We start from the raw sequence: 14,854 nt of genomic DNA, 5'->3' as shown, positions 1-14,854 counted from the left end.
GCTTCTCACAAGGCAGAAGGAGGGATGAGAGACCAGCATTGGGCCCAACAGTTTCTGATAACCCCCCCCCCCCCACACACACACACACACACACACACACACACAAACACCCACACACACACACACACACACACACACACACAAACACGAACATTTCTGTGGAGCGCTTCATGAGTGAACGCAAGCAGTCAAATTTTTCACCCAGTCTTTTTCCTGCAAGTCCATCTGACATTGACAGATTTGTTCATTAAACAATCAAATAGAATCAAAAACAATCTTTGTGTATTGCAGCATGAATCATAGTTATTTAAAGTGAAATGGTAACTTCCTGAAATGCTGTCACCAATCTTTCAGAGTCACTTTGTTTGGATGCTGCTGGCATTGGGGAGGGTTTGATAAAGAAAAAATGGTTATGTATCATGGGAATACAATTCACATAAGACAAGACCACTTCAATCCCCTCCAACCACAACCCCTCCCCCTCCCCTTTGACTGTGTTTTAATGTGCGCAGGCACAGTTGTGAAAATAAACAGCCTACTACTAAAATTAAGTCAGTCGATAACTTCTCTGGTCAATTTAATGAGCAGCACTATGTACATTATGGTTTATTTAACAACAATCCCAAGTATCATTGGGAATGTAAATTATATACAAAATGTGCATATCATCCACATAATCTATATCAGTGGATTTGAAATCAGTGGAACATAATCATGCATTTGCATTAAATTTGCTTGTCTTTAAATTAAGCCCTGTCTGACAGTCGTGCTTATAAATCAGCTCTTATCTCTTACTTTATTTCAGGGTCACGTTTCAGGGCTCAGAGGAAATGAAACTTCGAAGTCTTCAAATCCCCTCTGGTCTCTCGGGACCTTGAACCTCTCACTTCACCAGTGGTGCAGCAGAGGTTCCTGCCAATTAGTGCAAAGGGCATGCAGTAAAAACTGTCACCTCAGATCAGCTTCAGCTGAATTTGAGCGGTGTATATTTGCCATATCAAGAGTTTGTCTGTAATGATTCAAGATGCTATGAGGTAATTTCCTTTTCCTCATGATGTTGTGGAGAAATATGAAGAAAGTCAATACAAATTCCACCACAGGGCACAAAATGTAAAATGAATCTAGCTTAGTATAACCTTCAAACCATAAGTCTTCTTGCTAGAAATTTAACAAGGTTTTACTTCTTTAATTTGGGGTCTTTTCTGCCTTTATTAGATAGGACAATTCAAGAGAGAAATAATGGTAGAAGAGAGTGGGGGGATGACATGCAGCAAAGGGCCGAGCTCAAATTCAAACCCACAGCAGCTGTGACGAGCACTATAGCCTACGACCTGGGGGGGGGGCTAGGCTATTTGTGCGTTTTTAATGGCTGCTTGTTACAGTTGGCATTTTCAAAAGGAATGTTCTGACCATGTTGTTCTGTCGAACGCATGCTAATTTGCAGCAGATGACTGAAGAGAAAGAAAGAAGTACATGGGCCACAAATTCATTTTGTGCTGTTTCGCAAAAGCCAATCAGCGTATGTATTTCCTTGACCTCCTGGGAAGCATCAGAAATGATCACTTGAAAACTTCATTAAACAGATAAACATTTTTAAAGGTGTTTTCTTTTCATCTACCGGGCATACTGGATATTTTTACCCTTTAACACATGATATCATGATATCGTTATTGCAGAAAATTGTACATCATAAGGAAATAATTTCTGACTCATATCGATGTGGTGAGCCGTTATGCAGCCATAGACAATGAAACAGAGGCTCCTCAGTAATTTCCATTTTTTCCTGGGGGGGGGGGGGGGGGGGGGGTGTGTTAAACATGAAAACAGATTATGAATCTCCACCCATGTTAAATTAAAGAAACACCTTTATACGTCCTTAGTAGAAAAACATGTAAGGAAATATCGTCTTTTCAGTCAACTTATAGACATAAAAAATGATGGGCAAAATAAAAATGACTAATAGTTACAGTTAAATGCAATTAAGTTACAAACTGAGTTACCTCATTATAAATTGAACTAGTTACTTGGTCATGTGTCCGATGCGACCATGGACTGTCGACCTGTGAGGGCCATTTTTGCGGGCAGGCCTGCTTGGGAAAGTAACTCTAGCATTGCTTGTTTTTGCTTCAATAATAATAATACATTCATTTTATATAACGCTTTTCTAAATACTGAAAGACGCTTTGACAAAAACAACCAAAAACAAAACAAGAACATCGAGGACAGTACAACGAAGGAGTAATGTAAGGGGGGGTGGATGGGAGTTAGTGGTTGTAGGCAGTGATGAAGAGGTGAGTTCTTGAAGGAAGTGAGTGTGGGTGAGTCTCTAATGTTTTTTGGGAGTGAGTTCCAGAGGTTGGGAGCAGCAATGGAGAAGGCCCTGTCCTCCCAGGACCAATATTTTGTCCTGCAGGGGAGTCATATTAATGACCACATTATTAGTGTCACTGTGGCAGTCTGAGAGGAAACAACCCTCACATTCACTGTCAATATGTAGGGTTTTTCATAATTAACTTACTGAGCTGAAAAGTTTGAGCACCCCTGTACTAAACTAATGTGTGAACACAACTCCAACAAAGCTGCTTTGTTTCACCACCGTTATATTGCACTTGTAAATCTCAGATAGCTGCAAGATCACCTCTTGACTGCCCATCTGCCAGCAGCTGCATTTTATATAAAGTTAAAAAAAAAACTATCTTCAAGATTTGAATTGTCAAGTCTGTGACCTCACAACACCCATCGTTTTCTAATACTGTTGGAGATGAGCGGTCAACTGATCTATATTTGTTCTCTACTGTTGCATTTTCAAGGTTTGAGGCTAGAACAAGTCTTAGTCAGTTTGTTCGTAAACTCTGACATTGTGACATTTGATCATATTTCATAGATACTGCCATGGGATAGAGTTTACATATATTCTAGGTCAAGAGAGAGAGGGAGTGAGGGGGAGCTGATATAAAACCTCAATAGTAGAGTAATGCATATGTCATGTATTATTTATGATTTCAAGCTCAATCTTTTTTGAGGACAACCCTCGACTGAGAGCCCATAAGAGGACACCCTTTGGGGTTTAGTATCATCCTCTGTTTTTTAACGAGAGAAGCTGATCTGGTCTGCTGGAGATCATGCAAATGTACCACATTGCTTATGTCACACTGTTCTTTAACTCATTGTGAATGAACACATTTGTCTTGTTTAATGCCAGTGGGGAAAAGTCATTTCAAACCTTGCTTGTCACCTATGTCAAAACAAGACAGCTGGGTGTACGTGGGTGAGCAAATATAACAAACTTCAGCTTTATTTCAGTATTACCACTACAGGTTTGTGTTGAAGGACTGTGTGTTTCGTTGCAGGTAGAATAAATTCTCTTACCTTTTCTGATTACATATTTTTTATTTTCCAAGTCTGGTATCCATACTCTTACTGAAGGAAATCCAAATACCTCCCACCACTGCTAATTGCTAACATGACCATGCTTGCATACTGATTTTCGTCATCACTGTCTAAGTACTTCATTATATTAACATTTCCAAGAAGAACTTTCTGTCAAAACAGAAAATATTTTTTTGTCAAAACACACAAATATGCTCTTTTAAATATGCCTTTTTAAAATCAGTATATGGTTGCCATGTGTTTTTCATGTAATTGGACATAAACAGCAGAGAGAAAATCCAAACAGTCCGCTGACCTCAATGACTATAAGCAAAGACTTGTCTCATTCTCCTCCAGCCTGAAAACGCCCAAGACAACATATATCAGAACAAGATATGCAATGCCACAGATACAAGAAAAATGTTTTCTGCTTTTAACTCACTGCTTCCACCACCTCCTCCTCCACCCTCCGATCTGTTCACACCAGACATGTTTGCCTCGTATTTTACTGAAAAGGTTTCAACCATCAGTAACCAGTTTTCTGAGCCTGACCAACTCAGCCCAAAGGCACCAACCAAAAGTGCCTCACTTGACTCATTCTCCTCTCTGACTGAGGATGAAGTCTCTAAGCTTGTGCTAGACTCTCGGCCCACCACCTGTCCTCTGGAGCCAATACCATCAAGCCTCCTGCAGACCATTTCCTCTCTGCTTAATGCTACACTTAAGCATATCATCAACTCCTCTCTGTCAACGAGTGTGTTCCCCACCGCATTCAAGCAAGCTCTGGTCACCCCTCTGCTCCCACACTAAACCCAGCCCAGGTTGAAAACTACAGACCGGTTTCTCTTCTGCCCTTTCTGTCAAAAATACATGAGCGCACAGTCTTTAAGCAAGTCTCTGAGTTCCTGTCCAGAAACGACCTGTTTGACCCAAATCAGTCAGGCTTTAAGCAGAGCCACTCTACTGAAACTGCACTACTGTCAGTAACAGAATCGTTACGAGCTGCCAGAGCTGCGGGTCAGTCCTCAGTTCTATTACTGCTAGACCTGTCTGCTGCCTTTGACCCAGTCAACCATCAAATCATCCTATCCACGCTCTCTGAACTTGGCATCTCAGTATCTGCCCTCTGCTGGTTCGTGTCCTCCAAACTCCTCTGCATCTTTAAGAAAAAGCTAAAGACCCAGCTCTTTCATGAATACCTACTAACTTAATGATGATGGTCTCAATATTATTGATAATGATGATGGTAATGACGATGGTTTCTGTTTGATAACGAGGACTTATAAGATGGTTTCTATACTGATTAGAGCTCCCAAGAACTGCCGACAATGTTGTGCTTTGCCTCTGTGCAATGCCTGTCAGCACCTGTGTGTCCAATCGGACTCAAAGCTGATTGTTTGCTCTTACTGACATTGTTCCCTTTTTTCTAGATCCTTGTTTGTGTTGTACTTACTCTCTGATGTACGTCGCTTTGAATAAAAGCGTCTGCCAAGTGAATTGTAGAAATGTAGAATAAACCAAAGAACAGGACAAGTCAAATGTTTTTTTTCTAGGACATAAACATCTGTGAAAATTTTTAAATCACAACATTTCAGTCGAAACCCACCAATGTCAAACATGTGGTGGTAACAACAGGTTACATCTTGTATTTGAGCTTTCCCCAGTTTAAAATATAACCAACCAATCAGACAGGTGATATAGGATTAAAAAAATGCACACCACACGTATTTGTAACACTATCACACCTGCAGTATTTTGTTTATAACTGAAGTGCCCCTGTGACCTGCAGGTTCCTAAGAAACATCTACAAAGTGAAAACCTAAAAAAAGAAGAAGCCCTTCGATATCTGCTATCATGGACGGGATAAAAAATAGGAGCCAATGGGAAACATCTCCTTGATTAAATTCAGGTCTCTATGCACTCTCTGTGTGCAAAAGTGGTTCATCGTGAGGATGATTTTGATGAGTGTGGACTTCAAGGACCTCTGCATCTCCGATCCTCTCTGCAGGAGAGGGCAAGAAGTACGTCCCATATTAACAGAATACAATACGGGGGTTACTTAACATTACAGGTCCATTAATGAGATGGAACAAAAATTGAAGCAGAGAATAGATACAAAAGCATCCATATTTGATCAATAACATGCAATAACTCTTATAGAAGCAAACATGGCATGGCCTCAGCAGAAAGTTAGATCTGTGCATTCTTGTTAATTTGGGTTTTTCTACCTTAAAGCATACAAAAGAACAACTAAATCACTCTGTCTTAATAATTATTGTAAAAGAGACATTTGGAGGCTATATGGGAGAGCAGCTGGGAGAAGAATTACAAACATAGATTTTTCAGGAAGATGAAAAGCATTAAAAAATGAAGGACACGATTGAGTTACCTGGTTTGTCATTGATGGAAGCTGGGTTCACTTTGTATGAGCTATGGAGGTAGATTTAAAAAAATAAATAAAAGGTTTTCAAACTCAACAACAAAATGTTTTAGACAACACTGCAACACTGTTAAGATTAAAGCAACCATCATTACCTTTTTCTCTCTGGTTTTCTCCACGAGTGCTTGAATGATGGCCCGTATGTCAGCAGAGATTCACTGCGCGGAAATTCCTGCTGCTGGCCTGAGAGGTCCACCCCATCCAGAGCCTGTTTAATCATCCCCATCACCATGTCTTTCTCTGAGGATAGACCACATCACACACAGGGTGGAGAAGTTTTCAGCATTTCTCTGTTTTTCTGGTCAGAATGCCACCAGAGCAGATCGCACTCTCCCAGTAGTTACATTCAATTACAGATTCAAACCCTCAGGAGAGGGTCAGCACTCAATTAACCCTCTAATTAGATCAAGCTGACCAAAACGCATTAGGAGGGCTGAATGATGCAATTTAAAAGCAATTTCATCATTTCAATTTTTCACAGATTTATGCCTCCTCTAATTTACATGGATGATTACGTTTGCTATTAGAGAATTATCTGTGGACAAAGTCTCCCTATCTCTTCACTGTTCCCGTTATGTACAACCTCGTGAAGTGATCTGACAAGAAAAAAAAAAGTTTTTCTTTTTTTTTCTTGAGGAAATCAGCATGACAAGAGAAAAGGGACAAAAAGAAAGTGAGAAGAAGACATGAAGACAACAAACACACAATGTACAAACATACAAACAACCACAGTTATACAATAATGTATGGATGATGCCAGACAGGTCTGCTAGGTCTATTAATCCTGCACACTTCTGCACATATGGACAAATGCACACGCACACACACACACACACACACACACACACACACATCAATCCCGCTCTCTCTCTCTCTCTCTCGCTCTCTCTAATACACAATCCGACATTTCTATTTCTATTCTTCCGTTAGCACAAAAAAATGTCTCCTTCTGCTTCATCCAGCTGTTGAAGCTGGCAGTGAAACTTTGCAGACGAAAAGGAACACAACGGCTCATTACATGTGTATGCTGAATGCTTTTAGGTTGTAAAGGGAAAAAAGAAAAAAGAAGATTATTCTTCAAGTTACTTGAAACTGAAGAACAATTATTATACAGCCAAGGATGCCCAGTCTCCAAAGTCTGAATGACATTTTACAATTTTATGACAATTCAATAATTAAACATACAACAATAGACATTAATAAAAGTCCAGCATTTCATCAGATCAGAGGGTTTGAAAACACATCAAAGAGCCTTTAACATAAAACAAACACATTATTTAAAAAAAAGCCAATACTAGGTCAAGAGTTTAAATAAATCTAAAATGAGTTAGTACAATAATTTAGTACCAATTAATTAAAACTTTTTTTACAGACAGTAAAGGATGAATGTTTAACTTCTTGATCCAGTAAATGTGGCCCACCAGCATGAAACCAAAACAAACTGCTGTTTGGCCTCCGCTATTCTGAAGCCTTCACTCTCCTCCAGCGACACACCTCCAACCTCTCTCCACTCGCATTCACACGGAGGAGTTATGAATTAGAATGCACCATAATTAAGCACCATTAAGGGCGGGCGGCGGACAAAAGTGTCCTTTGCTCGAGCTGCATTTGCCTGGTGCCTGCATTGTTGTGTTAACAGGTTAATGTTAGCACACTGTGGTCTGCTAGCTTTCATATTGCACATAGATTGACGCACTGAAAAATGTTCCGTCATCACTGAAAGTAATGTATGCATTTGGGAAACACATGTTCAATTTCGCTGTATCTGAGCATCATTTTGAAAATATATTTTAAAATATTTGGAAATAAGAAAACCTTTTACCTCTTTGGCCTGCGAGCAGAAGCCACTGCTGGACTGTGGACAGAGAATCTGTCTGCAGGATCTGACAAAGCAGCTCCAACACCTGACAAGAGAGCAGAAAGCAGATTACTCTGTGAGCTTGCAGAGGGGCTATTTTCCAGCAGCGGTGCAACTGCAGTGTTATCTTTGACAACAGCTGTGTAATCTTGTGAATTTCAAAGATCATGGACAGCTCATTTTGATCTCCCGCTATCTCTCCTCAGGAAAACAATATTACAACGCTTTCCCCTATAGTTTCGCAAATGACTGTTTTTCAACTGTGGAAGAGGTAGAAAAAAAGGGAAGGAGTGTTTCACCATGAGCTCTTGATCATGAAGAGGCTGAGGATACACCCCGCGCTGGAAATGTGATCTGCGTTGATAAGACTTGGAGGATGGTGGGATGATTCTCCCAGTTTCAGATGAATATTGGGTCTTCCGGCAGACCAATTCTTCCTCCGGTTGGTCCTGAAAAACATAGACAAACTCAATGTTCTTTGTAAAAGAAACCTTTTTTTTCATTTATTTAGTAAGTAAAGAACTTGAGAAGTGTGGGTTGAGCTATGTTGGTAGAGTAGGCGCCCCATGTACAGAGGATTCAGTCCTTGTCCAGTCACACTGGTAGCAGGATTCATTTCTGGTCCTGAAGTTATTTGGTGCCTGTCATCCCCCTCTCTCTTTCTCTCTCTCTCCACATTTCATGTCTCTCTTAAGCTGTCCAAAGGAAAACTAATAATTGATTTCACCTGGAAAGGTTATAAAAACCCTTTTTAAACAACCTCTAGAAGAAATTTGTAGTAGAATCTGACATTCACCAAATCTTCCTCATCTGGGTTTCATTCTGATCGAAGAACAAAATCTAAGAACAATCGTGAGCACTCTTGTGATGGGTTTAATTTTTAGCGGCACTACATCCACTTCAAAACTACTTCAGTGTTTATATCTTGATGTCCATTGTATGAAGATTTTAATTGAATCATTTCGACCTTTTTTTTTTGATCCAGTGTGACTTTGGTGTGGCTTTGAAAGTGGATAGAGTAGATATGAACCCAGGCTGCCTTCTTGGATGAAAAGCCTCCTATGTGAGGCACGACAGAACTGCCAGAACATCTTGGCCCCTAATTTCACTTCTTCCAATAACATAAAGCACAGGTCAAACCAATTCTGGGTCACAGAGCAGAATGTCAATAGTCAAAGCATCTACAACCTAATCTTCCAGCAACAGATTGCATGCTGCTGTAGCAGCGTATACCTGAAACACCTTTCCCCAATTCCCCTACTCCTCCTTTTCAAAGATACTCTTTGGAGACAGATAGCAAGAATATGATTTGCGAAAAAACTCATAAGGCAGACTGTAGCTCCCAGCATATTTCAAATGAATACATTTACACAAGTATGAGGGACAAAGGTTAAGTTTTGCCTCATAAATATGTATATCCAATGATTTAGTCGATGAGAAGTCAGTGCCAGACAGTTAGAGCATACAATACAGAGTGCAACGATGAATCAGTGCCTTCGGACTGTTATGAGCCTCAAGGTTCCTTGGTATACAGTAAGGAAAGAGTGAAGGCAATGAAAAGATTCATGCATAAACATCTCTCTATTTAAAAAAAAGTTTTTTTATTAAAAGACAACAGGAAAAAAAGCAGCCAGCAACTAAAAGTAGCCTAGCGAATAGAAGGTATGCTTATTAGCACTGACCACAACATAGCCAGAAGCAAACATATGCTAATTAGACTTGATAAGATGGAGTCTGCTAATTTGCACAGATCACAAAGTAGCTTCTGGTGAAGTGAGAAGGTTCTCTGTGAAACTGAGAAATGTTCTCCCCTTTATGACTTTTCTCTAGGTAGTATAGTTTCCTCCCACAGGCCAAAGAGATGCCAGCTAGGTTAATTATATAATAATAATAATAATGCGCTGTAGATAAAAGTTATTTCAATGTCTCGGCTCTGTGATTGACAGGTGTCCTGTTCAGGCGTTAAGCTGCCTCTCACCTTATGTCCGCTGGGATAGGTGCAAAAGCTAATTCCGAGATGGATGAAAAAAAACACCCTGTGACAAGCTTTACGTAACAGTCAGTATCATACATATTTCAAAACTGTTGTCTTTTTTTTAAGTAGTGTTAATAAATGTAAAGTCTGCCTCTGGGTGAAGGTGGTTAGGTTAGTTAGTGGGATCCTATGCCTCAGCTAAAATACTCCATGGCCCTTTTTTTCTTGGGTTTTTTCCCCGCAGGCACATTGCCCATGGCCCTGACAATGTCCTTTCAGAACCTTGGTTGCTATGAATTTGTACCTCTGGGACTCAAACTTTTCCGTCTTGATTTGCAAATCACAAGTCTTTCGCCTGACAAGCAGTGGCGAGTCTAGAGCCTGTTGGGGGCCCAAGGATAAAATTCACAGGAGGCCCCTCCAACCAGCATTCACCACCATTATGTTATAAATAATCTGACACTACCTAAAAAAAGCAAAAGAGCAAAAATAATTTATTTGTATTTTCAAAATAAATGCAAAATGAAACTGTCATTTTCACATGACCATGATGAATAAGAAAAATAAGATGAAAGCTCAAACACCACAATGTAATGTAGCGGAAGTTAATTTACTTAAGTTTCTTTCCTGTGAATTTAGGGCTTGACGAGCAACATGACCACGGTCATTGCAGACTTTGTATATTTTGATCCACTGCTGTGGTTGGAAGTTTGTCAGCCCTTGGGGATGCCCCCTACACTGGCCTGGGGCCTCAAGCAGCTGCCTGCCTTGCCTGATGACAAGCAGCGACTCTGCTGGCAAGGATGGTGCATGCAAGTGTATATCTGAAATGCTGTTGTGTATTCTTGTTTTGGCCACGTTTAATATAGTCTCTACATCATGGCCAACTATATTCCCTCAGTCACTGTCAGGCGTTTGATTGATATAACCCAACAAGCTTGTACCATAAGATAATTCATAAATGTACCTCTTTTTTATCCTTTTGTGTTTGAGAGGACAAGGTGACTTTTGTGGCGAGTTCTTTAAGTTCATCTCTCCAGGCTTCTGAAAACAGCGCTGTGAAAAAAAAAGAGTCTCCTATTATTCTAAAGACAAATGCGAGTTCTCTTAAAAGAGATTGAGGAAAAAGTTCGGCTTCATACCTGATCTGTCTTTATTAACACTGACTCCATAAAGGCTCTTGGCGAGCGGGAAAGCAACAGATGGATCCGTTGTTTTCCTGTGGACGTGGCTCTTGAGAAGTGGATGGGGAAATAGGGATGAGGTGACATACCAATCATCTCGCACCATGCAAACGGGCCGACCATTGAGTCCTGGGGGAGGAAAGAAAAGGCCTTATGTTAACAGTTCAGCACCCACACAGACACACACATACAAGGTAGGCATGAGTGTGGGACAATAATAGGAAATGCCCTGAGGAAACAAAGTTAAAAGTTCTGCTGAGACTCAAAATGAAACTGAGATGAAACCTACTTCTCATCTCTTTTATTAACCTTACTGCTATTCCAGGTACGCAGCTGCTTCTGAAATATTTCACTTGACTTGGAAATTCTGAATCAACTCAGAGAGGGTTGCTTCTAATGTCAGAGTAAGGCTCTTATTAATGACTTTATTTTGAAAGCAATGTAGCATTTTAAGCTCAGCTTTTAATGTTGCCCAGATGTGAATTATGTCTTGCCTTCAACATGATTATTGTTGATTGTAAAATGAGCTAAATGATGTCCTGAAGAGGAGAGACTGAGCTGAAATTCTCAAGGTGTTTTCTGATAAACTGTCTGATTGTCAAAAACAGTTAATTAAATAATATTGCTTGAGTTATTTGGAGGGGAAATGAGCAGGGACACAAGCAGTGCTGGATAAACACATCCCAAAAATGTGCCCTGAATCCTCCACGATATAGAGCTGTGAAGTATCTTTACATTTTGAAATGGAAGGTCAAATATAATTGCTGCTCCATCAACAAAAGAGAAGAAATGAAAATGGAATCTCTTACTTTCTAAGTGATAACAGTTCAAATAGAAGAAAAACATCATCTGCATTGCACATAAATACATATTTGGAAATTGTAGATAGATTGGAACTTAAATGAAATGCTGAGCTTATTTCCTCAGAGAAATTAGCAGTAAAGGTTGAAAACAGCTACTGATGTCTGTGCTGCACAATGAATGTGTAAACACATACGCAGTTTCTGTAACTGAGGGAAAACGTGTGATTCAAGTGTCAAAACATCTTGCAGTAAATAAAGAAATTAAATTTCATAAATGTTAAGAAAACGATTTGTTGCCCAGTTGGCTGCTGCTCACCTTGAAGATGTCTCACCCTGTGTGGATGAGGGTTGTGTCGGGAGAAGAAGGAATGATGACTCAAGGCCCCAAAGCGTGGACTGCTTGTCGTCAGCCTCTTGGTAAACTCAGCGTGGAATGGGACATGGTTAGTTTGACCACGGCTCCGCTCTCCTGTTGAACCCCGGGAGTCTAGGCTCGGTGTTACAGACATGTCGTCAAATCACAGCCGAGTGTTGTCTCTAAATTTGAAGGAATAAAAGGAGACCTCTTACATAAAAGTCTCGTTATGAGGAGATGTCAAAGAAATTCACTACAACTTCTATACTAAAGGCATCAAGTCATCGCAAAGTTGTGATGAAGAAGTCTAAAAACCTAACAAGGAGCTAGACAGAGAAAAGTCAAACTTAATTTGCTTCTAAAGAAGAAGTTTAATTTTAGATTAAACAATGAAATGTATGTTTTTAATACTGCCAAAAAGAACTATAGAGAGAAAAAATAATTAAAGATTAGGACTAAATTATATTCTTTACCTTAGAAACAGTCTCCAGCTCTCAGCCTTTCGTACTTTCTGCCCTGTGTTGTTCTTTGTTGCTAAGAAACGTGAAGAATGGCATCCGTACACAGTGATTGTCATGCACACGGCTCATTGAGACCTGATTCTTATAATGAAAGCAGCTACAATGTTTTTATTTTTATGTTAGATTAAAGAGTCTAAATCTCGTATGGATTCTGTATTTTCTAAATGAAGATGATAAAAACAGGAAGACGATTGACATGAACCCTTGTTTGTGAGGCACATCATACTGTATGTGTTATTTTACCAATTTGCTGCAGCATGTAACACTGTGACATAAGAGTGTGGCTGCTGATGAGCTCTGTCAATGGTGATTATTTATCAACTGCATGAAGAAGCAATCCTATTTGAGAGATACTTGTCAGTTTAGAGGAAAGTTTCTTAAACAAATGATGTTTGATGATGATGATGTCTAAGCAAAAAATATTTCGCAGTTAGGATATTATTATCTAAAGTTACATATTTAAATTCAAATAAGGTTGTGGAAAAATTCAAACTCTAACTTATACACTACATATGATGACGTGCTTCATTGTGTTGTTAACACTAATTGATTTTTTTAACTATAAAGATGAACTTGTTTTAAACTTCCAACTACGTGTCTGTATTAAATAATAATAGGACGTAGCTTCTTAGTTTAAAAAGTGAAGCCAATGTGGAAGTGCGTCAAAGCTTCAGTATTCCTTATGGCCAGAAGGGGGAGACATGCCTTGTTAAAAAAAAAAAAAAAAAGTAATATTTTATGGAAATCGATGAGAGAATTATTCTACTTCTCAGTTGATGTATTTTCTCTGTAAACTTTTAGCTAACTTGTCTATGGTCTTAATTTAGAAATGATTCGTTTCAAGGCTTCTTAGTCACAGCATGATGTTCATTTGTAAGTTATGCTACAACAAACTAGGGTTTGCTTTCTGGTTGGCTGTGATCAACAAGTCGCTTCCGCAACGACCTGTCAACCAGGATAGAGCTTCAGTCCTCCCACTCCTACAAGTATGGTCACTTATAACTCAAAAAGGAAAAGAAAAAAAAAACTTGGACAATGTGACAGCTCCCTTTTATGAAATTCTAAGCCTGAGAGCCAAGACTCAAGACTTTCATGTGCTTCATTCCTTACTGCCACTTTAGGTAATTTCTTGCATGAACAGTTATATCAGAATGAATCAGACAGCCGTTATTTTTTCTTGTCAATGCTGTAGTGGATGGTAAAGTAAGAGTGGTTCAATGTTATAGAAGATTAAAGTGGAAATAAGAGAGTGAGACATCTTCAAAGTGCCTCAAATTGCTGGTGGAAATTATGCTCTTGGGATTGTTCCAATGATAATGTTTTCGGAACGCAGATTCATTTTCTGAAAACGCACACAGTAAATAAGATATGACAACATGAATAACTTTACCTAACAACAATAAATGAATTTATATTAGCTCCCCTCAACATCAATATTTTCACGAGGAGAGTAATTTACATCTCTGCAAAAACATCTCTATTAAAGGTGCTCATAACACACAAACATATACTCACATAAAACTCTTCATCAGGGTCACCTTCAACTTTCTAAAATGAGTGGGTGAAAAGAAAAAAACATTCAGCAGCACACCAGTTTGTCTTTTTAAGGAAATGTTAAAAAGATCTATCTGAATCTGAATAACATTCAAGAATGAATTACAATACTTAAAAACGACTGGAAACGTTAGCTTTTATTTAGAAATGAATTTGACTCTGAATAATAACTTGGGATCATCGACAGGTCTGAAACATTTGGCTAATAGTTTAAAAATTACGAAGCTTAAAGGAGAAGGAAGTAAGCTATTTTCTGACTGAAATCATAAAATGAACATACTATATTATCAGACATTAGGGAAACATGCTATGTTTGAAGTGCTGGCTACTCAGTCAACAACACAGCAGTATGTCCTCTTCCCAAGTTTCCATTCCGGTACAAAATGGTTAGTTTTTGTGACCGGAGAAATAGGCTACACCAGCACACGGACATTTTTGCCATTTCAGTTTGTCTGGTAAATGGCAAACCAATTGGTGTAGCAGCGATGAAAACTGATAAGCTAACTGGTTCAGATATAACTGATTCTACCCAACCTAAAAAGCCTCCGAACTTCCATCAGATACGTGTGCGTTACGGCTCGGTGCACCCTCGTCCGAAAATATTTTGCCCATGTTAGCACACTAACACACTTTTGTAACATGCTGGACTTGATAGTAGTCTAATGTTTGCAATTCGCTTAAAAACTGCTGTATTATTTTCACAATTATGTTAGCATGTTTGTTTGTCTAAATCTCCTGTGAGGAGCTTTCTGTTATATTGATTTGGCGCCCCCCTCTGGACAAAGTGGAACTTTA

At 39.2% G+C, this 14,854-nt stretch overlaps 1 protein-coding gene across 2 annotated transcripts in view; it reads right to left on the bottom strand.

Annotated features, from left to right (window-relative positions):
- Positions 1-3,717: 3,717 nt before the first annotated feature.
- tbata (thymus, brain and testes associated) overlaps positions 3,718-14,854 on the bottom strand; it is a 15,243-nt gene continuing 4,106 nt past the window's right edge. Inside the window, exons 2-10 of one of the 2 annotated variants that reach the window (XM_065950039.1) lie at positions 14,021-14,053; positions 11,946-12,166; positions 10,785-10,955; positions 10,610-10,698; positions 7,967-8,116; positions 7,632-7,713; positions 5,905-6,049; positions 5,759-5,799; positions 3,718-5,371 (exon numbers count right to left, since the gene is read on the bottom strand). In XM_065950039.1, the coding sequence (XP_065806111.1) occupies positions 5,283-5,371; positions 5,759-5,799; positions 5,905-6,049; positions 7,632-7,713; positions 7,967-8,116; positions 10,610-10,698; positions 10,785-10,955; positions 11,946-12,138 (960 nt within the window). In that variant the 5' untranslated portion in view covers positions 12,139-12,166; positions 14,021-14,053 and the 3' untranslated portion in view covers positions 3,718-5,282. Of the gene's footprint in view, positions 5,372-5,758; positions 5,800-5,904; positions 6,050-7,631; positions 7,714-7,966; positions 8,117-10,609; positions 10,699-10,784; positions 10,956-11,945; positions 12,167-12,457; positions 12,740-14,020; positions 14,054-14,854 lie in introns of those variants that run through there. The other variant, XM_020650011.3, reaches the window with a different exon arrangement.

The sequence above is a fragment of the Labrus bergylta genome, chromosome 21 (genome assembly GCF_963930695.1).
Source record: "Labrus bergylta chromosome 21, fLabBer1.1, whole genome shotgun sequence".
In the NCBI taxonomy this organism is placed as follows: domain Eukaryota; kingdom Metazoa; phylum Chordata; class Actinopteri; order Labriformes; family Labridae; genus Labrus; species Labrus bergylta.
Note: the sequence above shows the minus strand (reverse complement) of the source record. Positions and strands in the feature narration are given on the sequence as shown.